This window comes from Sturnus vulgaris, chromosome 30 (genome assembly GCF_052056855.1).
Source record: "Sturnus vulgaris isolate bStuVul1 chromosome 30, bStuVul1.hap1, whole genome shotgun sequence".
Classification (NCBI taxonomy): Eukaryota; Metazoa; Chordata; class Aves; order Passeriformes; family Sturnidae; genus Sturnus; species Sturnus vulgaris.
The window spans coordinates 2,071,634-2,094,384 of NC_142272.1; the positions used below are offsets into that span (position 1 = coordinate 2,071,634).

The 22,751-nt window shown below is 61.8% G+C and overlaps 4 protein-coding genes across 4 annotated transcripts in view; 1 reads left to right on the forward strand and 3 right to left on the reverse strand.

Moving 5' to 3' along the window:
• Nucleotides 1–2,873, reverse strand: part of LOC148220847 (bridging integrator 2-like) — a 3,401-nt gene extending 528 nt beyond the window's left edge. Inside the window, exons 1-5 of the mRNA XM_088180635.1 lie at nucleotides 2,734–2,873; nucleotides 1,229–1,309; nucleotides 1,070–1,124; nucleotides 263–357; nucleotides 71–166 (exon numbers count right to left, since the gene is read on the reverse strand). Of these exons, the coding sequence (XP_088036761.1) occupies nucleotides 71–166; nucleotides 263–357; nucleotides 1,070–1,124; nucleotides 1,229–1,309; nucleotides 2,734–2,811 (405 nt within the window). The 5' untranslated portion in view covers nucleotides 2,812–2,873. The remainder of the gene's footprint in view (nucleotides 1–70; nucleotides 167–262; nucleotides 358–1,069; nucleotides 1,125–1,228; nucleotides 1,310–2,733) is intronic.
• A 774-nt stretch (nucleotides 2,874–3,647) lies between these two features.
• Nucleotides 3,648–6,741, forward strand: LOC148220848 (chymotrypsin-like elastase family member 1). Its single transcript, XM_088180636.1, has 10 exons — nucleotides 3,648–3,727; nucleotides 3,922–4,132; nucleotides 4,219–4,315; nucleotides 4,413–4,495; nucleotides 4,588–4,688; nucleotides 4,941–5,066; nucleotides 5,152–5,288; nucleotides 5,841–5,986; nucleotides 6,359–6,508; nucleotides 6,609–6,741. The coding sequence occupies exons 1-10, from the start codon at nucleotides 3,648–3,650 to the stop codon at nucleotides 6,624–6,626; spliced, it is 1,149 nt and encodes a 382-aa protein (XP_088036762.1). The 3' UTR covers nucleotides 6,627–6,741.
• A 2,817-nt stretch (nucleotides 6,742–9,558) lies between these two features.
• Nucleotides 9,559–11,891, reverse strand: LOC148220849 (chymotrypsin-like elastase family member 1). The gene is made up of 8 exons (XM_088180637.1): nucleotides 11,843–11,891; nucleotides 11,663–11,745; nucleotides 11,470–11,570; nucleotides 11,092–11,217; nucleotides 10,870–11,006; nucleotides 10,314–10,459; nucleotides 9,792–9,941; nucleotides 9,559–9,691 (listed from the first exon to the last, which is right to left on the reverse strand). The coding sequence occupies exons 1-8, from the start codon at nucleotides 11,889–11,891 to the stop codon at nucleotides 9,674–9,676; spliced, it is 810 nt and encodes a 269-aa protein (XP_088036763.1). The 3' UTR covers nucleotides 9,559–9,673.
• A 2,022-nt stretch (nucleotides 11,892–13,913) lies between these two features.
• Nucleotides 13,914–21,139, reverse strand: GALNT6 (polypeptide N-acetylgalactosaminyltransferase 6). The gene is made up of 10 exons (XM_014894043.2): nucleotides 20,567–21,139; nucleotides 19,584–19,756; nucleotides 18,394–18,543; nucleotides 18,073–18,307; nucleotides 16,613–16,730; nucleotides 16,313–16,513; nucleotides 15,777–15,908; nucleotides 14,552–14,653; nucleotides 14,302–14,454; nucleotides 13,914–14,160 (listed from the first exon to the last, which is right to left on the reverse strand). The coding sequence occupies exons 1-10, from the start codon at nucleotides 21,052–21,054 to the stop codon at nucleotides 14,047–14,049; spliced, it is 1,866 nt and encodes a 621-aa protein (XP_014749529.2). The 5' UTR covers nucleotides 21,055–21,139; the 3' UTR covers nucleotides 13,914–14,046.
• Between the last annotated feature and the right edge of the window lie 1,612 nt (nucleotides 21,140–22,751).

Here is a 22,751-nt window from a genome sequence, read left to right on the forward strand (position 1 = left end):
GGGGACAGGTAAGCCAGGACCCCCCGTGTCCCCCCTGTCCCCAACCCCGCCCGACCGCGCAGGGAGGCACCTTAAAATCCCCGAACTGAGCCAGGTAATTCTCCATGAGCCGCAGGGCTTGGTCGGCCAACTTCGCCTCGTAGTCATCCCACAGGAGGTCATTGCTCTGGGGGGGACAGGGACAGCGACAGCGGTGACAGCCAGGACCCTCCGACCCCCCCCCCAGACCTCCAGGGGACCCTTGGGGACACCCAGGGCTCACTTCGGCGATGGCTCGGAGCTCCCCGTGCCCGTCCCACTCAGGGCTGTAAATCTCCTGCAGCGTCTCGGCCACTTTGCGGGAGCTCTCGTGCATCACTGCGGGCACAGGTACCCGTCATTACCGCTATCATTTATTCATTTATTCATTTATTCATTTATTCCTTACCGTTATTGGTTTATTCACTGCTGTCTACTGTTGTTTATTAGCCCGGATGTGTTATTTTAAATGATTTATTGTCTCTATTATCTCATATATATCCAATACATATGTATTATCTGTTTTCCTATTTAATATCCCATATATAATATATATCCCGTATATATTTATTATTTATTATTTATTATCCCACATACAGAATTTATATTGTTATTTTATCTTGAAGATCTCTTTAATATGTATTATTTTCATTATCTCTATTGCTGTTATCTCTTCATTATCTCTCTACTATTTTTATCTCTTTATTATCCCATATATATTTTATACATAATGAGATATAAAATATATATTGCATATGTCATATATGTAAGATATATAGTATGTATCTTATATATATTATCTATTATCCCACGTATAGTATTTTTATTACCTATTTTCTCTTTATTATCCATCTGTAGCTTACAACCTATTTATTCTCAACATTTATTTTTATTTATTATTCTTTTGATTTAACACTGATTTTTAATTAATAATCTATTTATCATAAGCCTGATTTCTTTCCTCTGCTATTCCTTATTTATAATCCTGGCTCCGCCCCGAGTCCCTCCCTGTTCCCGACTTTTCCCGGGACATTCCGGGGCGGTTCCGCACCTCTCACGGCTCCCACGAACCCCTTGAGGTCCTTGTAGAGTTTGTGACCCTCATTCTGCAAAACACGGCGGCGAGAGGGGGTCAGGGCTGTCCCCGGGGCTGGGGGCGGACAGGGCCCCCCGGGGGTTGCTCGGGGTGTCCCCAGTGTCCCCCTGTCACCTGCTGCAGCTGGAAGTTGTAGGCGCTCTGCTCGAATTGCTCGTCTTTGGTTTCCACAGTTTTGCCCAATTTTTGCAAAACCTGTGATGGAGAGAGAGGGGAAGAGCTCTCCCCCCACCCCACACACCCCGAGTTCACCGGGCTGTGCACCCCGGACACCCAAAACCCCCCGGAGGGGCCGCGAGGATCCAGCAGGGCAGGATTTGTGAGGAAATGCAAAATTTCTCCGTGTCCCCCAGTGCTTTTATTTTTTTCAGGAAAACGGTGAATTTTTGGGTGCCGACCCACCTCCCACCCTCAGCCCTGTGGGTGCAGTCCTGTGCACCCCAAAACACCCCGAGCCCCGCCTGTGGGGCACAGGGAACACCACGAGTAGGATGAGGAGGGTCTGAGGCTGAAGGAGAGCAGAGAGGCTGGGCCGGATGGGGAAAATTTGGGGTTTCCAGGCTGAGCCTCCCGGGAAGAGGCTGAGTCTGGACTGGGGCAGTTTTGGGGTGTCCAGGGAGAGACTGAGCTCCCCTGGGAAGAGGCTGGGGCCAGGCATGAAGGAGTTTTGGGGTGCCCGGGAAGAGGGTGACCCTCTGGAAAATGACTGAATCCAGATGAGGGAAATTCAAGGTGTCCAGGAAGAGACTGAGCCCCCCCAGGAAGAGACAGGAGGGACTTTCGGGGTATCCACGAACGGCTTGACCCCCACAGGAAGAGGCCAGGGCTGGGAGCAGGGAGCTTTGGAGTGTCCAGGAAGAGGCTGGGGCTGGGTCAGAGGGAGATTTGGGATGTCCAGGAAGAGGCTGGGGCTGGGTCAGAGGGAGATTTGGGATGTCCAGGAAGAGGTTGGGCCCCCCGGGAAGAGGCCGGGACCGGCTGGGAGGGAGATTTGCTGCGTGCAGGAAGCAGCCAGAGCCTGGCCAGGGATGATTGAGCCGTGGGAAAGCCGAATTTAGCACCAAGCCCCGGCCAGGAAACCCGGGAGGGTGAAGGTTTGAGGGGGTCTTTGTGTCACCCCCGAAAGGGGAGTCACGGCTGCTTTTTGGGGACAGGAAAGGAAGGAGGTCCCCCCAGAGAGCCCCGAAGCAGCCGAGGATCGCCCTGCTCGTGCCGCTTCCGCAGCCCTTCCCCCTCTCTTCCTGTGGGGCCGGTGCTGACCTCACCAACACTCCTGGGACCCCCGGCCATGCCGGGTCCTGCTGGGGACCCCCAGCGCCAGCCAACCCAGGGACCCTCTGCCACCACCCCCCAGCCCCCCCGTACCCTCTGCAGGGCGTTTTGGATGGAAAACCCCCCAACATCAGAGAAGCCAAAGTATCTCGGGGAGCTCTGGGAGATGCCATCCTCCAAAGCCTTGGAGCAAGGATGACATTGACGCAGAAACCCCCAAACTCCCACCCTCTGAGCACCCAAGGGTGCTGAGCTGTGCCATCGGGGCCACCCCGAGAGCACTGTGGTGGACAAGAAGGACAAATCCAGGCAAAGCTGGGATTTGAGGGTGGGTGGCACCTCCATACCTTCTCCTGGGCGCGGCTGAAGCGCTTCTGGACCTGCCTGGCGAAGAGCCCGGCGCTGCCGCTCCTGCCCTCGGCCATGGCCCCGGCCCGGCCCCGCCCGCGGCCCCGCGGCTGCCGTTGGAGGGTTTTGATGGAGGAAGTCGGAGGCGAGGCCAAGCAGCATCCGCTGCGCACCCCGGAACCCTCAGAACCCCCAAAAGGCTCCTCTGGCACCCAGCACGGGGCTGGGCCACGGGGCTGGGGGGATGTGCGGGATCCGGCGCCGGGAGGGACCCGTGAGGATCATCGAGCCACATCCTGGCCCTGCACAGACAATCCCAAAAGTGACAAAACCCCAATGTTCAAGGTTGTTGTCAAAAAGGCTCCTGACCTCTCGGATCATGGAACAACCAGAGCTGGAAGGGACCCACAAGGATGATAAAGGTCACCTGTTGGTTCTGCAATGGACAGATCCAAAGATCCCCAAAATCCAGGAGTGTTGTCCAAGTGTCCAAACTCACGGAATCATGGATATCCTGGGATGGAAGGGACCCACTGGGAACCAGGAGTTGTGGAACATCTGGAGTTGGACAGGACACAAGTTGTGTCCACCTCTTGGTCCTGCACAGGACAACCCCAAAAATCGCATTACTCTACAAATCCCACATTTTCAGCCCAAAAATGAGTTTACGTCTCTTTGTGCCACAACCGGGGGATCAGTGTTGGATTGGGGTGTCCCTGTGTGGGGTGGAGCCATTGCTGCTGTCCCTGGCCGCGTGCCCTTGGTGCTGACAGATCAAACATGCCGACCCCAAACGTGGGGATCTGTCGTGCTGACAGAACCAACTGTGAAATCTCACGTTTTCTTTGAAGATAAGGGCAGAACTGCAGCAGGTGCTTTTCACTTCATTCAGGTGTTTTACGTGGGTCACCCCATGAGCCCCGTGATGCCAAATGCTGTTTGCCAGTGCCTCGAGGGCCAAAGTCCCCGCCCTCACCAAAACAGCCTCAATTGGTAATTCAAGGGGTAAAAAACGACACAGTTTTGGCCAAAACTCCAGGGATTCTTCCAAAGCATATCGCTGCTTCATTGTGCCCCAAACTCAGGCCGCGGGGAGGCCGAGCCCCGGCCCTGCCCCAGCGCTGCCCGTGCTGGGGGCTCGGGGAGGGGCTGAAGGTCGTGCCCTGCTTGTGCCTCCATTTCCCCAGGCCGGGGCCGCTGCGGCTCCGCTCAGTGCTGGATCAACCTCTGGGAACCATCGCACCAAGCGAGGCCGTGCAGAGCAGCAGCCGAGGCGGGACAGGCTCTGGGACACGGGAGCAGGAGGTGCCAGCGCAGGGCAGCATCTCCCTGGGCCGCAGAGCCGAGGGACGCTCGGGGTGTGCCCGGGGTGCCTCGGCCTCGGCCTCGGCGCCGTGTGTGCTTTGGCACAGGGGCCAAGGCCGCTGGCCGGGGCCGGGACACCTGGGTCCCTTCCCGCGCCTCCTCCCGCGGCCCCGTTAAAGCGCCCGCGGGGCAGCGCCTCGCTCCCACCGCGGACCCCGCGCTCCAGGATGATGATGATGCTGCAGCTCGTGCTCCTCGCCGCGCTCGCCCTGTGCGGTGAGTCCCGCCCGGAGCCTTCGGCCTCCCTCGGCACCTCCTGACACCCCCCCCTCTCACCCCCCGGTGGGGACTGACGCCGGCCCTCTGTCCCCAGGGCGCTGCTCCGAGCTGGATGTCGATGGCGTGCAGCGGGTGGTCGGCGGCACCGAGGCGCGCTCGCACGCCTGGCCCTACCAGGTGGGTCCTGCCGGCTCCCACGGCCGCTCCCGGGGCTCTGCTGGCGCCGGGACCCCGCGCTCAGCCCCGCCCGTGTCTCGCCCCCTCCCCAGATCTCCCTGCAGTATTACTCCCAGGGCGGCTGGTACCACACGTGCGGAGGCTCCCTCATCCAGAGGAACTGGGTGATGACTGCCGCCCACTGCGTCAACAAGTGAGCACGGCGGGGACCCCTCCTCCTCTCGGCAGAGCTCCTTTCCCCCAAAACCCTTTCCAAGCAGAAATTCGGGCTGCCCCGACACGCCGAGCAGCCGCCCTTGGAGGGCGTTCGGGCTCCTCAGGCAGGGGCTCCGTGCGGCTTCTCTGGGAGCATCCTCTCCCCGCTCTGACCCGCCCGGATCAGCGGCGCTCGCTCGGAGTGAGAGGAGTTTGGGGCTGACCGAGTGTTTTTGCACCTTGCCGCCAGTAACCTGAACTACCGTGTGGTGGCCGGCGAGCACAACCTCAACAGCAACGAGGGCAGCGAGCAGATCTTCAGCGTCAGCAAGATCATCGTCCATCCCTACTGGAACAGCAACAACGTGGCCGCGGGGTAACGCCCGCGGGACGGGCACTCGGGGGGAGCCCAGCCGGCATTTGGGGGGGTCCGTGTAACATCCTCTCCCTCGTCCCGGCAGCTACGACATCGCCCTGTTCCGCCTGAGCGGCTACGCCACCCTGAACAGCGCCGTGCAGCTGGCGGTGCTGCCCCAGGAGGGCACCATCCTGCCCAACAACTACCCCTGCTACATCACGGGCTGGGGCCGCACCCGCAGTGAGTGACGGGCTCCCCCCGCCCCGAATGCCCCGAGCCCGGACAGCGCCGGCAGCCGCGGGAGCTCTCAGAGCCCGCGGCGGCCCCGGGAGGCTCGGCCCGGGCTGGGCTCGGGGCTGGGCCGGGGCTGGGCTCGGGGGTGGGCTCGGGGCTGGGTCCGGGGCTGGGCTCGGGGCTGGGCTCGGGGCTGGGTCCGGGGCTGGGCTCGGGGCTGGGCTCGGGGCTGGGCCGGGGCTGGGCTCGGGGGTGGGCTCGGGGCTGGGTCCGGGGCCGGGCTCGGGGGTGGGCTCGGGGCTGGGTCCGGGGCTGGGCTCGGGGCTGGGCTCGTGGCTGGGTCCGGGGCAGGGCTCGGGGCTGGGCTCGGGGCTGGGTCCGGGGCAGGGCTCGGGGCTCGCGGGTGCCCAGCGCCGGGTCGGGCCGTGCCGAGCTTTGGGCTTTGGGGGGACGGACGGGGCCAGAGGGGCTGTGCGGGACCGCGGGCTCTGCTTTGGCCGGGCCGTGGCGGCGCCCGGCGGCTCCGAGGCGGCGCTGACCGGCGCCGGGTCCGTGCAGGCAATGGGCAGCTGTCCAGCGTCCTGCTCCAGGCCTACCTGCCCGTCGTGGACTACCAGACCTGCTCCAGCGCTTCCTACTGGGGCTCCACCGTCAAGAACACCATGGTGTGCGCCGGCGGCGACGGCGTGCGCTCCGGCTGCCAGGTCCGGCCGCGGCCCCCGCGCCTGTGCTCCCCTGTGCCCTACTGTGCCCCCTGTGCCACACTGTGCTCCCCTGTGCCCCCTGTGAAACCCTGTGCCCCTCTTTGCCCCCCTTGTGCTCCCTGTGCCCCCTGTGCCCTGCTCTGCCCCTCTGTGTTCCCTGTGCCATCCTGCGCTCCGTTCTGCCTCCTGTGTCCCTTGTGGTCCTCTGAGCCCCACATGACCCCCGTGCCCCCTGTGCCCCCCTGTGCCCACCTGTTCCCCCTGTGCCCCCCGTGCCCCCCTGTGCCCACCTGTCCCCCCCGTGCCCCCACGTGCCCCCTGTGAGACCCTGTGCCCCCTGTGCCCCTGCTCACGCCGCTCCTCGCTCCGCAGGGCGATTCCGGCGGTCCCCTGCACTGCGCCGTCAATGGGCAGTACCAGGTGCACGGCGTCACCAGCTTCGTGTCCAGCCAGGGCTGCAACGTCCTCCGCAAACCCACCGTGTTCACCCGCGTCTCTGCCTACGTCTCCTGGATCAACAGCGTAAGGGGCCGGGCCGGGCCGGGCCGGGCTCAGCCCCGGCGCTCTCGGGCTCCGCTGCGCCGGCCCCGCTCGCCTCAGCCCGGCCCTTTCTCCCTTCCAGGTGATCGCCCAGAACTGAGCGCAGCGGGACAAGCGCTCGCTGCCCCTCGCCCATGGACATCCCCTGACTCTCCCCCGCCGCGCTCCGGCCTTCTCGCCCCCGAGCCGGCCGCAATAAAATCTCTCCTCCCGCCTCTCTGCCTCCCTTGTCGCTGCCTCGTCCCGCGCCCGCCGATCCTTCCTCCTCCGGCCCGACATCCTCCTCCCCTCCCAGCTCCCGCACCAGCCCTTCCCCGCCTCCTCCTCCTCCTCCTCACTGCTCAGGGAAGAGCCCTGGCGACCAGGAGTCGGCTCCGAGCTGTCGGGGCAGCCCGAACATCTGTGGGATGATGGAAAAGGGGACAGTGCTGCAAATCCACTTCTTGGACAGCGAGGAAAAGGGTCCTTGGGAATATGGGGGGGCACACAGAGGATTCGGGGCGATCCCACCGGGATTTTCCCTGCCACTTGCTCCGTTTCCCTTCCCAAATTGACCTCCCTGGCCATGAGAGATGTCCGATTCGGGGACTGCCACCTCCTCACCCCTCAGCTGCATCCTGTGGCTGTGCCACAACCCCCCAGCCTGGCGACAAACCGCCAGCACCAGCCTGCCCCAAACTCCAGTTCACACCCAGAACAGACACTGCTGGAGGGATCCAGCGGCCAGCGGGGGTTCCTCTCACCCCTTGGTCGTGTCCTGCTGAACAAAACACCCGAGCACGACAAGATGGCTCTGCCGGCACTGCGGTGGCCACAGGAGCAGTGGCTGCACCTGGCACTGCTGAAGCCACTCGAGGGCTGTGTCCAGTTCTGCTCCTCTCATCAAGGGAAACACGGAGGGGCTGGAGCGTGTCCAGAGAAGGGAACAGAGCTGGGAAAGGGGCTGGAGCAGCTGAGGGAGCTGGGGATGCTCAGCCTGGAGAAAAGGAGGCTCAGGGGGGGACCTCGTGGCTCTGCACAGCTCCCTGACAGGAGAGGGCAGACAGCTGGGGTCGGGCTCTGCTCCCGGGAAACAGGGACAGGAGGAGAGGGACCGGCCTCAAGCCGGGCCAGGGCAGGCTCAGGGTGCACATCAGGAGATTGCCACATTCCCCTCCCCTGACCGGCTGCGATGTCAGGCCTGGTGCCCTCGTTAAGGAAATTTCCCAGTCTGACCATTCCCGAGGTTCTCTGGCTGTCACACTCCCACCTCAGGAGACTTTCACTGCAGGGACCGGAGCCCCAGCACAGCCGTGGCTCCAATGATCCAATGAGCCCCACTGGACTCCCCACGCCCCCCTCCCGCAGTCAGGCGCTGTTCCCTCAGCGGTTCCAGCCCTGCTTTCCCAGGGCAGTTTCAGATGTTGCTGTTCCTCAAAGCCATCGATTCCCAGGGCGGTGACACAGACACAGCCCGAGCTGGTGCCTCTGAGGAGGAGCCCCTCGGGTTTATCCCCTCACAGTCCAAGAGGGGACTCTCGCTCTTCCTCCTTTCTCTCCTCCCGTCTCTCCCAGTGTTCACCCCCGTGGCTGTGCCACTGACTTCCCAAGGGTCATCAGGGGTCAGCACTTCATGGCCTCTTGTGCCACCCAGAGCTCAACTCAGAGCTCACAAACTGAGCTGCTGCACCAGCTGCGATCCTCGACACACCAAGCACAGAACCCAGAATGCCTGAGGTGGGAAAAGCCCGCCCAGCCCATCCAGTCCAAGCTGTGCCAGATCCCCACCTTGTTCCCAGTCCAAAGCACTGATTGCCACATCCAGTCCTTGCTTGGACACTTCCAGGGATGGGCAATCCAAACCTTGGACTGTGAGGGGATAAACCCGAGGGGCTCCTCCTCAGAGGCACCAGCTCGGGCTGTGTCTGTGTGCGGGAGGGGGGCGTGGGGAGTCCAGTGGGGCTCATTGGATCATTTGAGCCACGGCTGTGCTGGGGCTCCGGTCCCTGCAGTGAAAGTCTCCTGAGGTGGGAGTGTGACAGCCAGAGAACCTCGGGAATGGTCAGACTGGGAAATTTCCTTAACGAGGGCACCGGGCCTGACATCGCAGCCGGTCAGGGGAATGTGGCAATCTGATGTGCACCCTGAGCCTGCCCTGGCCCGGCTTGAGGCCGGTCCCTCTCCTCCTGTCCCTGTTTCCCGGGAGCAGAGCCCGACCCCAGCTGTCTGCCCTCTCCTGTCAGGGAGCTGTGCAGAGCCACGAGGTCCCCCCCTGAGCCTCCTTTTCTCCAGGCTGAGCATCCCCAGCTCCCTCAGCTGCTCCAGCCCCTTTCCCAGCTCTGTTCCCTTCTCTGGACACGCTCCAGCCCCTCCGTGTTTCCCTTGATGAGAGGAGCAGAACTGGACACAGCCCTCGAGTGGCTTCAGCAGTGCCAGGTGCAGCCACTGCTCCTGTGGCCACCGCAGTGCCGGCAGAGCCATCTTGTCGTGCTCGGGTGTTTTGTTCAGCAGGACACGACCAAGGGGTGAGAGGAACCCCCGCTGGCCGCTGGATCCCTCCAGCAGTGTCTGTTCTGGGTGTGAACTGGAGTTTGGGGCAGGCTGGTGCTGGCGGTTTGTCGCCAGGCTGGGGGGTTGTGGCACAGCCACAGGATGCAGCTGAGGGGTGAGGAGGTGGCAGTCCCCGAATCGGACATCTCTCATGGCCAGGGAGGTCAATTTGGGAAGGGAAACGGAGCAAGTGGCAGGGAAAATCCCGGTGGGATCGCCCCGAATCCTCTGTGTGCCCCCCCATATTCCCAAGGACCCTTTTCCTCGCTGTCCAAGAAGTGGATTTGCAGCACTGTCCCCTTTTCCATCATCCCACAGATGTTCGGGCTGCCCCGACAGCTCGGAGCCGACTCCTGGTCGCCAGGGCTCTTCCCTGAGCAGTGAGGAGGAGGAGGAGGAGGCGGGGAAGGGCTGGTGCGGGAGCTGGGAGGGGAGGAGGATGTCGGGCCGGAGGAGGAAGGATCGGCGGGCGCGGGACGAGGCAGCGACAAGGGAGGCAGAGAGGCGGGAGGAGAGATTTTATTGCGGCCGGCTCGGGGGCGAGAAGGCCGGAGCGCGGCGGGGGAGAGTCAGGGGATGTCCATGGGCGAGGGGCAGCGAGCGCTTGTCCCGCTGCGCTCAGTTCTGGGCGATCACCTGGAAGGGAGAAAGGGCCGGGCTGAGGCGAGCGGGGCCGGCGCAGCGGAGCCCGAGAGCGCCGGGGCTGAGCCCGGCCCGGCCCGGCCCGGCCCCTTACGCTGTTGATCCAGGAGACGTAGGCAGAGACGCGGGTGAACACGGTGGGTTTGCGGAGGACGTTGCAGCCCTGGCTGGACACGAAGCTGGTGACGCCGTGCACCTGGTACTGCCCATTGACGGCGCAGTGCAGGGGACCGCCGGAATCGCCCTGCGGAGCGAGGAGCGGCGTGAGCAGGGGCACAGGGGGCACAGGGTCTCACAGGGGGCACGTGGGGGCACGGGGGGGACAGGTGGGCACAGGGGGGCACGGGGGGCACAGGGGGAACAGGTGGGCACAGGGGGGCACAGGGGGCACGGGGGTCATGTGGGGCTCAGAGGACCACAAGGGACACAGGAGGCAGAACGGAGCGCAGGATGGCACAGGGAACACAGAGGGGCAGAGCAGGGCACAGGGGGCACAGGGAGCACAAGGGGGGCAAAGAGGGGCACAGGGTTTCACAGGGGGCACAGGGGAGCACAGTGTGGCACAGGGGGCACAGTAGGGCACAGGGGAGCACAGGCGCGGGGGCCGCGGCCGGACCTGGCAGCCGGAGCGCACGCCGTCGCCGCCGGCGCACACCATGGTGTTCTTGACGGTGGAGCCCCAGTAGGAAGCGCTGGAGCAGGTCTGGTAGTCCACGACGGGCAGGTAGGCCTGGAGCAGGACGCTGGACAGCTGCCCATTGCCTGCACGGACCCGGCGCCGGTCAGCGCCGCCTCGGAGCCGCCGGGCGCCGCCACGGCCCGGCCAAAGCAGAGCCCGCGGCCCCGCAGAGCCCCTCTGGCCCCGTCCGTCCCCCCAAAGCCCAAAGCTCGGCACGGCCCGACCCGGCGCTGGGCACCCGCGAGCCCCGAGCCCTGCCCCGGACCCAGCCCCGAGCCCAGCCCCGAGCCCTGCCCCGGACCCAGCCCCGGACCCAGCCCCGGACCCAACACCGAGCCCAGCTCGGAGCCCGGCCCCGGACCCAGCCCCGGACCCAGCCCCGAGCCCAGCCCGGGCCGAGCCTCCCGGGGCCGCCGCGGGCTCTGAGAGCTCCCGCGGCTGCCGGCGCTGTCCGGGCTCGGGGCATTCGGGGCGGGGGGAGCCCGTCACTCACTGCGGGTGCGGCCCCAGCCCGTGATGTAGCAGGGGTAGTTGTTGGGCAGGATGGTGCCCTCCTGGGGCAGCACCGCCAGCTGCACGGCGCTGTTCAGGGTGGCGTAGCCGCTCAGGCGGAACAGGGCGATGTCGTAGCTGCCGGGACGAGGGAGAGGATGTTACACGGACCCCCCCAAATGCCGGCTGGGCTCCCCCCGAGTGCCCGTCCCGCGGGCGTTACCCCGCGGCCACGTTGTTGCTGTTCCAGTAGGGATGGACGATGATCTTGCTGACGCTGAAGATCTGCTCGCTGCCCTCGTTGCTGTTGAGGTTGTGCTCGCCGGCCACCACACGGTAGTTCAGGTTACTGGCGGCAAGGTGCAAAAACACTCGGTCAGCCCCAAACTCCTCTCACTCCGAGCGAGCGCCGCTGATCCGGGCGGGTCAGAGCGGGGAGAGGATGCTCCCAGAGAAGCCGCACGGAGCCCCTGCCTGAGGAGCCCGAACGCCCTCCAAGGGCGGCTGCTCGGCGTGTCGGGGCAGCCCGAATTTCTGCTTGGAAAGGGTTTTGGGGGAAAGGAGCTCTGCCGAGAGGAGGAGGGGTCCCCGCCGTGCTCACTTGTTGACGCAGTGGGCGGCAGTCATCACCCAGTTCCTCTGGATGAGGGAGCCTCCGCACGTGTGGTACCAGCCGCCCTGGGAGTAATACTGCAGGGAGATCTGGGGAGGGGGCGAGACACGGGCGGGGCTGAGCGCGGGGTCCCGGCGCCAGCAGAGCCCCGGGAGCGGCCGTGGGAGCCGGCAGGACCCACCTGGTAGGGCCAGGCGTGCGAGCGCGCCTCGGTGCCGCCGACCACCCGCTGCACGCCATCGACATCCAGCTCGGAGCAGCGCCCTGGGGACAGAGGGCCGGCGTCAGTCCCCACCGGGGGGTGAGAGGGGGGGGTGTCAGGAGGTGCCGAGGGAGGCCGAAGGCTCCGGGCGGGACTCACCGCACAGGGCGAGCGCGGCGAGGAGCACGAGCTGCAGCATCATCATCATCCTGGAGCGCGGGGTCCGCGGTGGGAGCGAGGCGCTGCCCCGCGGGCGCTTTAACGGGGCCGCGGGAGGAGGCGCGGGAAGGGACCCAGGTGTCCCGGCCCCGGCCAGCGGCCTTGGCCCCTGTGCCAAAGCACACACGGCGCCGAGGCCGAGGCACCCCGGGCACACCCCGAGCGTCCCTCGGCTCTGCGGCCCAGGGAGATGCTGCCCTGCGCTGGCACCTCCTGCTCCCGTGTCCCAGAGCCTGTCCCGCCTCGGCTGCTGCTCTGCACGGCCTCGCTTGGTGCGATGGTTCCCAGAGGTTGATCCAGCACTGAGCGGAGCCGCAGCGGCCCCGGCCTGGGGAAATGGAGGCACAAGCCGGGCACGACCTTCAGCCCCTCCCCGAGCCCCCAGCACGGGCAGCGCTGGGGCAGGGCCGGGGCTCGGCCTCCCCGCGGTCTGAGTTTGGGGCACAATGAAGCAGCGATATGCTTTGGAAGAATCCCTGGAGTTTTGGCCAAAACTGTGTCGTTTTTTACCCCTTGAATTACCAATTGAGGCTGTTTTGGTGAGGGCGGGGACTTTGGCCCTCGAGGCATTGGCAAACAGCATTTGGCATCACGGGGCTCATGGGGTGACCCACGTAAAACACCTGAATGAAGTGAAAAGCACCTGCTGCAGTTCTGCCCTTATCTTCAAAGAAAACGTGAGATTTCACAGTTGGTTCTGTCAGCACGACAGATCCCCACGTTTGGGGTCGGCATGTTTGATCTGTCAGCACCAAGGGCACGCGGCCAGGGACAGCAGCAATGGCTCCACCCCACACAGGGACACCCCAATCCAACACTGATCCCCCGGTTGTGGCACAAAGAGACGTAAACTCATTTTTGGGCTGAAAATGTGGGATTTGTAGAGTAATGCGATTTTTGGGGTTGTCCTGTGCAGGACCAAGAGGCGGACACAACTTGTGTCCTGTCCAACTCCAGATGTTCCACAACTCCTGGTTCCCAGTGGGTCCCTTCCATCCCAGGATATCCATGATTCCGTGAGTTTGGACACTTGGACAACACTCCTGGATTTTGGGGATCTTCGGATCTGTCCATTGCAGAACCAACAGGTGACCTTTATCATCTTTGCATCTCCCTCCTCTGGTTATCCTTATCTCCAAGGAAAACATGGGATTTCACAGGACCACAATCTCCAACTAATCCCATGTTGTTTGTCAGCACCAGGGCCACGCGGCCAGGGACAGCAGCAATGGCTCCACCCCACACAGGGACACCCCAATCCAACACTGATCCCCCGGTTGTGGCACAAAGAGACGTAAACTCAGTTTTGGACTAAAAAGGGAATTTCTAGAACCATAAGAGGGTGGGATATAAAGTGAGTGTGGGGAGCTCAGAAGGTCCAGAGACAGGATTTGTCTAAAATAAATCATCTCTTTATTTGAGGTTGTGTGTCCAGGACAGTTTCTCCCCTCTCCGGTCATGTCCAGGAAGATTTCCCCCCCACTATGAATGAAACGGCAACAAAAATGGCAGCTACAGGAGTTGGCATAGACAAAGAATCTGGAACACCTGGAACCTTCTTCAGAAAGATTCTGTGGTGCCACCCTGGGAAAACTTTTCCTGCTCAGCACAAGCAGAATCGCACCCACGAATCATTATCATTTAATAATAACAATAATAAAAACAAAAATCCGGCTTCCTCCCCCCTCCAAATCCGACTTGATTCCTAAGGCACAGATCCCAACTTCTCCCATTGCCCGCCAGGGGCCACCGCAAGCCACGATCCCCCCTCGACGGGAGGAGCCCACGGTCACCATCCTCCTCCTCGCCGGAATTTCCCGTCCAGATTCCGCATGTGGGGAGGCGCATCCACGTTTGTAACGCCCGATGTGAACTGAAGAGTCTCTGGCTGGAGCCGGGGTGAGGAGGACGAGCAGCGGCTGCCGAGGAGCATCCGCAGGGGCGTCCCCGCCACCAGCGCTGCGTTTCGGGGTCCGCGGGGTGAGGGCAGAGCCCGGCTCTCAAAATACGAAGTTCAGTTCGAGGCAACCACGAAATGCAGCATATTTAAGGCTTTCACGTCTTAAATTAAAGCGAACAAGGAAGTTTTTTTGGATCCTGGTTTCCTGAGCGTGGCCGGGGCAGGCCGGGGGCTCCGCTCCGCTTTAGGTGAAGGACCAGAGCTGGTGCGGGTCCGTGAGGTCGCAGGGAACGAGCGCCGGGTGCTTCCCCCGGGCCGTCAGACACAGCCCCGAGGCCAAGTTCTTGATCAGCCGATTCTGCCGAGAAATGACCCAAAGGATCAATGAGCGGCCGAGGGTGAGCACGGGATGTGCCCGAGTGGAAACAGGGCCGGGGGAGCAGCACCGCGGCGGGCACCGTGCCCAGGGGCGATTCCCGGCACGGAGGGGTCTCCTCACCTGTGCCAGGTCCCACTCCTCGCTGGCGGGCACCCGGCCGGGCTTCCCTCGGAACTGGCACTCGCCCAGCTCGGCCGTGCCCGCGCCCGCCCGCAGGCACAGCTCCTTGCCGATGTTGTGGCGCAGCTCCCGCTGGCTCGTGTACTCGAAGTACTGCGGGAAGAGCCAAGCGGGGCCGTCACTGCCGCGCCCAGGGAGCTGATCCCCGGGGAGATGATGGGGAAATGATGGGGGTGGTTTGGGGGCCCACCTGGTTGCCCCCCAGCCCGTGGCAGGGGTACATGATGAGAGGTTTCCCACCGTGGTTGTTCTCCCCGACGTCCAGGCAGCTCTTGGTGCCCTCATTTTTTATCTGTGGCGTGGGGGAAAGAGAAGTGTTGGGAAAAAGAGCGGGGAGAAAAACGAGGGAGAGAAAAGAAAGGGGAGAAGAGGGGAAAAGGGAGGGGAAAGGCGAAAGGGGGTGAGGAGGGGAGAGGGGGGGAAATGAGACGGGGCAGGAGTGAGAAAAAAGGTGGGGAGAGTGGAGGAAAAAAGGTCTCAGAGGAGCCAGCGTAGCACTCTGGTTTGGCTATGCAGGGCTCTTGGGTTATGGCTCTGCAAACACGATCCCCCCCCCGCAGCGCCGGGTCCGGGTCCCGTGTTCTTTCCAGGACACGAGGAACGCCCGAGCCATCGCCTCCCGGAGCCAAAGGAAAGCCTCCCGGGCTGAGTTTCAGGAAATGAAGATGAAAGAAAAAAGCTGGATGGGATCCAGCACCCGGCACCCGGCCCGGCTGTCACCCGGCCGTGCCTGCTGCTGTCACATCACCCTGGCTGAGGAGGGGCAGGCTCAGGATCCAGCAACTCCCAGCCTGGGGAAAAGGCCTTTTGCAGCAGCTCCATCCACAGGGATGGGGCCGGAGTTCCCATCCTGCCTGTCCCGATTTCCTCAGGGATGGGGCCGGAGCCCCTCACCCTGCGTGTCCTGTCCCTCGGGGACTGAGCTCCGTGTCCTGCTGTCCGCAGCTCCCTCAGGGACGGAGCCAGCCCTCCACACCCTGCCTGTCCCCCCCTTCCTTGTGGCTGCAGATGGGGTCCTGCATCCCGCCCGTCCCCAGATTCCTTCGGGATGAAGCTGGAGCTCCAAGTCCCATCCCCAGCTCAAGTTTTTCCAGCCCTCCCTGCGCCAGGACGGTGTTTGGGGCTCAGAGAACTTTTGGGCCCTTCCCCCGAGTTTAACCCAAATCCACGTTGCCGCGGGTTCCCTATTCTGGAGCTCACCCCAAACCCGCTCTGCCGGATTCCAGCTTAGCCGGAGTCCAAAGCGGTGACAGGTGAGGTGACAGACAGACACTGTGAGCGGTGACAAATGTGGCAGCGCTAACCCCTCCCCTCCCCGGTTTAATGCAAAACCCCCAAGCCCAACCTTCGGGCTCTTCTCCTCGTTGCTGTTCCCAGCCCAAGCCCCCGGGCGCTCCGGCCATCCCGGCACTCACCGCTCCGTAGAAGGTCGGGGTCAGGTCGGGCACGAACATCTCGGGGTAGACGTTCTGCAGGTACCAGGTGAAATTCCTGCAGTGCAGCCGCTCCCGCAGCCTGCGACGCTCGCTGATGTCACCAAACGTCTTCTATGGTCGGGAGAAAATGGAACTCACTTCAGAAAACAGCAGGGAAGACCCCCAAAAACCCCTTTCTGAGCTGGGAGTCACCCCAGCTTTGTCATCATCCTCATGGTGTGACCACCACCGAGTCCCACAGGTGACCCCACAAGTGTGGGGGAGTCACCTGGCAGGTAGCCACAGGCTCCCCCAAGAGCCCGGAGATATTTTGGCACAAAGTTTTGATGTTGTAGGGAAAAAAAAAAAAAAAATCATAAACCCCGACGTTTTCCTAGTAGGAAACATTCTGGCCAGAGAGGGAAAGCAAAACTCAAAGCTTTTGGTACTTCTGTCCACCTGCGTGTGGTTTCCCCCCTCTCCCCCTGCTCAGGCGGAGCTCCCAGGAGGACCAGTCCTCCCAGCGCGCCCAGTACCTCTCTGGCCATCTGCGAGGCTTGCTGGTTCCGGCGGTAGAAGATCTCCTTGTAATCGTCCATCCACACCTCGGCCAGGCGCACCTGGTTCCGGGAGATCACCTGGGTGCCCTTGGGGAAGGTGTGGGGGCTCTTGGAGCGGAACACGTGGCCCACGACGGAGCAGGGGATGATCTCGACTTGTCCCCCGCACTGCCACACCTGCAGGGAAGCCACACCTGAGGTGGGGGGGTCCGGCCCCCGGGCCCCCCGACAGGGAACTCCCTGGAGGTGCCTTGGAAGGCGACCCCCCATCCTTACCCTGAAGGACATTTCCACGTTCTCACCCCCCCAAATCTCCATCTGGTCGTCGTAGGAGCCGATGTGCTCGAAGTAGGACCTGGAGATGGCAAAGAGGCCACCTGCGAAGGTCGGGGACCTGCGGGGAGCAAAGAAGGGGTAAAAAAATAAAAGAGCAGAAATCTGAGTTTTGGAACATTACAATCCCAAAATCAGAGTCCCCCTCCATCCAGCTGCAGTGTTTTGGTGGAGAGGCCGGGCCCGGCTGCTGGGAGGGGACAGAGGTGACAGCGGGACACGGAGGGGACTCGCTGCCTGCTGGACTCAAAGTGAAAAGGGGATATTGTTACCAAAAACCTGTCGCCAAAAAGAGGGGGAGGTCAGAGCTCGGTGCCCCAATCCCTCCTCCCGCTTCCCTAATCTTTTCCATCTGAGGCTGGAACAGAACCTCGCTTTTATTCAGGAAAAAGAATAAACCCCAAGGATTGGCTGAGCTGCTGGAGACAGGAGCCGAGTGCCCGGCTGGAGGTGAAAGGGGCCTTTATTGGGACAGGAGCGTCTCCCAGGTGACCCCTGCACAAAGGCGGTCCCGCGGCCGGGGTGGGGACGGCGCCAGGCGGGGTGTCCGGTGTCTCCCAGTGGGAGCACCCGGCTTGTCCTGGGGCACCAGCGGAGAGGTGGGAAAACCACTCAGGCTCTCTCTGCCGGTAAAACAGAGCGATAAAAATTTTGGCGCAGCCTGATCCACAGGTGACTTGTTCTGTGCCGGGGCACCTGGGCATAGACAGCAATTAAATCTTTAATGGGTAACTTGTGGACACACACATTTAGAGAGCTAGGGAATTACAGCTTGGAAATTCTTTTCAGGCCTGGATTTCTCTTAACTCTCAGGTCCATTCCCAGGCTGACAAGGTGACTGCAGCTTCAGTTAGAGAGGAAGTCTCCCAAGGTGATAATATGGTGACAAACAGAGTGGAATTCATAATAAACATTAACACCTGGTGTCTTTCCCGTGGGATACATCCTGAGGTGCTGTCCCAAGGATGTTTTTCCCAATTGTCCAATGAGCTCCTGTCCTGTCCTAGCTGCACGTAACACACTTTAAATCCGGGCTGACTGTACAATAAAGTTGGCCTTTTTTCCCTAAAGAAGTCCATGGGTATTGCTGTCCTTTCTCTCTCTTTTTAGCGCAGTGACCACAGTGACTCTGCCGGAGCGAGAGGCGGCCCGAGGCCATCCCAAGACCCGCTGTGGCCCCGCGTTCCCCAAGCCCCCGGTGAGATTTGTCCTCCACCATCCCCACAGCTCTGACCATGCCCGGGCACAAACTCCCCGAGATCCCCATGCCAAGAATGCCAGGGGAGAACCCCGCTGGGCAGGGGCAGGACCGCCCACCCGGAGGCACCAAAACCAAGGACACCACCAATTTGTCGGAAAAAAGAGCAAACGCAGCTGGATGAAGTGCCCCGTGCTGGGCTTACTTGATGGGGAAGGTCTCGTCCTTCCTGCGCTGCCTTTCCCGGGCGGGGATGATCTCCCAGCCGAAAGTCAGGCTCCAGTCGAAATTGCCCCGGCTGTGCTGCTTCCCGTTCTGCACGGGCTTGGAGAACTCGAAGGTGTTGAGGTCAATGGTGGCGATGTCGGGGCTCACGACGGCCGTGGGCTCCTCGGCGATGCGGGACAGGAGCGGCTCCAGCCACCCGTGGAAACACTCGCCTGGGACACGGGGCAGGGTTGGAGCGGGGACAGCGCCGTCCCAGCACCCGGGGGGCACACAGGGGTGTCATGGGGTGGACACTCACAGTGGGCATCCAGGAAGGTCAGCACCTCCCCGCTGGCCACGCTGGCCCCCAGCAGCCGCGCTGTGATGAGCCCCTTGCGCTCCCGCTGCCTCACCACGCGCACGATCTGCAGCTGCTCCACGTAGCGATCCAGCTCCTCCTTCAGGTACTCTGCGGGTGGGCAGAGCATCCGGATCCGTCAGAGGGGCAGGTGCCAGTCCCTGCAGCCCATCCTGCTGCCCACCAGCCCGTCCCGCCCCATCCCGTCCTCTGCTTCTTGGACCCTGCAGTTGGGTTTGGGTTCAGGGACACCTGAGCCTTTGCCCCAAACCCAAGTGTATTTTCGGCTAAAGAAAACGAGTTTTATAAGGGTCTAAGCCCCCTCTCGTCTAATCCCTCTCTGGAGAGGGACTGGGGGACTGACAGGGTGAGGAGGTCACATCCCTGTGCTTGAAGTGTCACCAGACCAAATTGTTACTGAGGGCACCAGAGGAACTCGGGACTTGTCGGCAGATGCAGCCAAGCCAGGAGCTGGGACTCCCAGAAAACCGTCCTGGGAAGGGGACCCGAGTCCAACCCACGTCCAGCCACAGTGGGAGTCGAGTTCTGCGGCAATGAAGCCCTGGGGCACCGCGAGGTTCCTGCTCCTCGGGAGCCCGTGGGTGGAAAGGGAGAATTTATCTGGGACAAGGGCAGAGTCCACTCCTCCCAGCGCCCCGACACTGAACCCCGGGTTAATTAGCTCTGGGTGCTAATTAACGAGGGTTACAGCTGGTTGAGGGTGGAGGTTTGTGGGTAACCCGATTTGTCCCCAGGGCTGGGTTAACAGCAGTGCTGGGAAGGGAAAATCTCAGAGGTTCTCCGGAGTGGATGTGAAATGGAAACTCCCAGGGGTGCTCCGGGAGCGGCTGCGGGAGATCCTGGATGCTGGGAACATCAACCGCTTCTCCGAGTGCCTCAGAGCTGCTGCTTCCAGGCTTGGGAAGGGGCTCGGCATCCCCTACATCCTGCCAGGGCTTCTGTATCCTTTTGATCCCACACCCTGCCATGGATCCTGCCTTTCTCTGGGCCCCAGAGCTGCGCCCTCACAGCTCCCTGTGGCTCCTGCATCCCCCTTGCTCCCACATCCCACCACAGCTTGTCCTGCCTCCCTCTGACCCCACATCCCACCCTGGTTCCCGTCTCCCTCTGCCCCCGTGGTCCCCACCCACCGTCCGTGCTGGCATCATCCACCAGGATGACCTCCCGGAGCAGCCGGGCCGGGGACGAGTGCAGGACGCTGTAAACTGTCCGGAGCAGGGTGGACCAGGCCTCGTTGTGGAACACGATGACCACGCTGGTGGTGGGGAGGGGAGGGCAGCGCTTGAACTTCTGGTCGATGCACCTGGGGGACAGAATGGGGGGAGCGGGGTGAAGGGCGAGGCACGGCTGGAGTGACCCCACGATGTCCCTCCCCCCCTCCAAACCCCACAGCGGGGGAGCAGCTCTGGCCCCTCTGGACCCATCCCTGCTTTGATTCCCATTGATTTTGGTTGAGTGAGTCCCATTCCCGGCCTCCGTGTCCCCCCTTTGTCACCGCTACACCTGCTAAGCACGGATAATCGCCTGCCAGCGCGGGGGGCTGGATTCCTCCGTCCTTTCAAGGCTTTTTCCATCCCGAATTCCCCCCATGTCTCCCCCATCCCACCCCCCCTCGCGGGCAGGGCTGGGGGGGGGCCCGCTTTAATCCGGCAGCCCCTGGCCGAGGGCAGGCGGGGAAATCTCTGGAGTTTCCCCGTTTCCCTCCCCCCCACCCCAGCGGGGTCCGAGGCTGTTCCACTCGGCTAAGAAAAGAAAAAGTCTGAGCGCTGGAGCCGCTGGAATAAAGGAGGGAGAGGAGGGGAAGGCGGGGAGGTGCCGGAGCCACCGAGCAGGTACAGGCAAACACAAAGAGCCTGTTGCCATTAAACCCGCCACCAAGGGGCCAAAATTAGGGTGAAATAATAAATGATTTTTTTTTTTTCCAGCTCTGTCTCCATTCAATCCTCTCTGCCAGTGCTGGGTCACATCCTGGCCCCAATCTGCTCTAATTTCCTATGAAATTTAAGGGAGTAAGGGACCAGATTTCAGGGCGAGCGAGGGGACAGATCTGAGGGAGTACGTGGCCATTTTGCAGCGCTCGGTGGCCCCGCTGCGTTCCGAGCCCGGCTCTCACTCGGGGGGGCGGCTGTCTGGACCCAGCGCTCGCTGCAGGGAGATGCGGTCGCTGGCGAAGGCGTTGAAGCAATGCTTCTCATAGCCCCGCTCCTTCTCCTTCGTCTCCTCGGGCGTCCAGCGATCCTTCTTGAAGGCTTTTCCGTCGGCTCCGGGGCTGGCGGGGTCCTGGGGGGGTCTCTCCATGAGCGGCCGCAGCTCGGCCGCGGTGTAGACGCCGGGCAGGCAGGAGCGGGCGCTGGGCAGCGGCTCCGGCGGCGGCTGCGGGGCCCCGATCTGCAGGCGGGGCATGGAGTCCCGCAGGTCCCGCACGGCGCCCAGCATCAGGTCCAGCACCTGGTCCTTGCCCTGCACGATGTTCCGCAGCCACGGCTCCTCGCCCGGCTCCTTGCTCCCCGCGTCCCGCTGGAGGATGAAGAGGAAGAGGACGAAGACGGCGCCGACCAAGGCCACCTTCAAGGGGCTGTAGCGACGGCGGAACAACCTCATTTTGGGGTTTTGGGTGGGTTTTCGAAAGTTCTTCGGGCTGGGCTGGGGGATTCAGGAATGTGGGGGCTCGGGGTGCATCACGATGTCCTGCTGTGCTCCTGTGACCTGGGGGAAGGAGAAACACCTGCAGTTAATTCCCGGCCTAGATACATTCCCTTGATGTCAAAATAGAAATATTGTACTGAAGATACAGCACATTGTATTTAAAATAGATTATATTGTATTTAAAATAGATTACATTGCACCTTAAACCGAATATAAAAATATAACCAAGTAATGAAATACTTTTGTTAAGGACCTTGAAAATCGTCCGGTCCAACCCCCTGCCACAGGCTGGGAAACTCCCACTAACCAGGTTAATAACAAATAATAACATAATAATACAATAGCTACATAATACATTAATATATTGCCATAGTAAGGTAATATTAGTAATATTAACATGTCAATATTGCAATACAGCATTAGTAATATAGCAATATATTAATATAACGTTTGGCACAAACGACACCTGTAAAGTTCATTCTCCCTCAGCCCTTCCAACCCCTAAATCCATCCCAAAATTAAAACATCAGGAAAAGTGCGGGTTAATAAATGCCGGAGGATGTGCCACCCCCCACAACCACACACAGGACCCCCCAAAAGTTTCTTCTGGGGCTGATCTGGAGGTTGCAGCCTCCCCTCGCTCGCCGAAGTTAAAACAGAGCCAAAAATTTGCCGAAGTATTTTTGGCGGCTGGGAAAAAGCCTTTTCCAGGGCATTTTCCTGCCTGAGAAGGAAAACTCGAGCAGACCATGCAGTGCTCCGGGTTCGGCCGAGGTTCGGTGCCCGGTGCCGTGTCCGCTGCTGCGGCCACCGGGAGCTCGGCGCCAGCTCCCGAATTTGCCCCGGGATGGGTCGGGGGCTCCGAGCTTCCCACCAGCCCCGAGCTTCCCGCGGCTCCTCTTTGTGAGCCGCGGCCGCCGGAGCATGGACGAGCCCGGCGGGATCCATTCACCGCCATCTCCTCCTCCTTCACTTCGGGGTCCCCCCCCTTCCCTTGATTCCTTTCTTCCCTTTTCTTTTCATTCCCTTGGAAATGGGGCGGGGAAGGGCACCTGCCACAACTTCAAGGGCGAGGAAGTTTGGGCTGGGGAGGAGGGGGCTCCCCGGGTCCCCGCTTTGAGATCCGCGGGATCAAAGCTGGACCACGCTTCACTGCCAAGGTCCCCGGGCCCATCCACGGAAAAGCAGAATCGAGGAAAAAGCATCAATCCCTTCGTGTTTCCTGCCATTTCCTCGGAATTCCTGCCCGAAGCTGAGCGAGGGTGCCCCCATCCCACTCGTGCCCCCGGGCACCGAGGTTTTCATCACCGTACAAGGAGAGGGAGGGAAAAGCAACGGATTTTGGGAACAAAAAAAACCCCATTTTTTGTTCATCAACCCCACAACTGTCTGAGCTTCCTTTCTGCCATGTTGCTAACGAAGCTCGTTAGGTGTCGGTGCTAATTAACCCAGAGGAACACTGAGGTGTGCAGGGGGACACGGGCCGTGCACAACAAGAGCTGCCGCTCCCGGGGGGCCCCAATCCCTTCCCCCAAAGGGCCAAAAAACCCAAATACAAATAAAAAATTTCCCCCCGAAAGGCTGGAGTGGATTTAGGGTAGAGCTCCAAAAGAGCTCCTGGAGCACCTGCGCTCTCTGCTCCCCGCCCTGCA

Excerpts from the sequence above, each read along its gene's own strand:
- LOC148220848 (XM_088180636.1), top strand. The coding sequence starts at position 3,648 with ATGAGCCCCGTGATGCCAAATGCTGTTTGCCAGTGCCTCGAGGGCCAA. Across the intron at positions 3,728-3,921 it reads CACCAAAACAGCCTCAATTG|GCCGGGGCCGCTGCGGCTCC; the intron begins GTAATTCAAGGG and ends CCATTTCCCCAG. Across the intron at positions 4,689-4,940 it reads GCCGCCCACTGCGTCAACAA|TAACCTGAACTACCGTGTGG; the intron begins GTGAGCACGGCG and ends CCTTGCCGCCAG.
- GALNT6 (XM_014894043.2), bottom strand. The coding sequence starts at position 21,054 with ATGAGGTTGTTCCGCCGTCGCTACAGCCCCTTGAAGGTGGCCTTGGTC. Across the intron at positions 19,757-20,566 it reads CCAGACAGCCGCCCCCCCGA|GTGCATCGACCAGAAGTTCA; the intron begins GTGAGAGCCGGG and ends TCTGTCCCCCAG. Across the intron at positions 18,544-19,583 it reads GGATGATGCCAGCACGGACG|AGTACCTGAAGGAGGAGCTG; the intron begins GTGGGTGGGGAC and ends GCCCACCCGCAG.
- LOC148220849 (XM_088180637.1), bottom strand. The coding sequence starts at position 11,891 with ATGATGATGATGCTGCAGCTCGTGCTCCTCGCCGCGCTCGCCCTGTGC. Across the intron at positions 10,460-10,869 it reads GGGCTGGGGCCGCACCCGCA|GCAATGGGCAGCTGTCCAGC; the intron begins GTGAGTGACGGG and ends GGGTCCGTGCAG. Across the intron at positions 9,942-10,313 it reads GCGTGCGCTCCGGCTGCCAG|GGCGATTCCGGCGGTCCCCT; the intron begins GTCCGGCCGCGG and ends CTCGCTCCGCAG.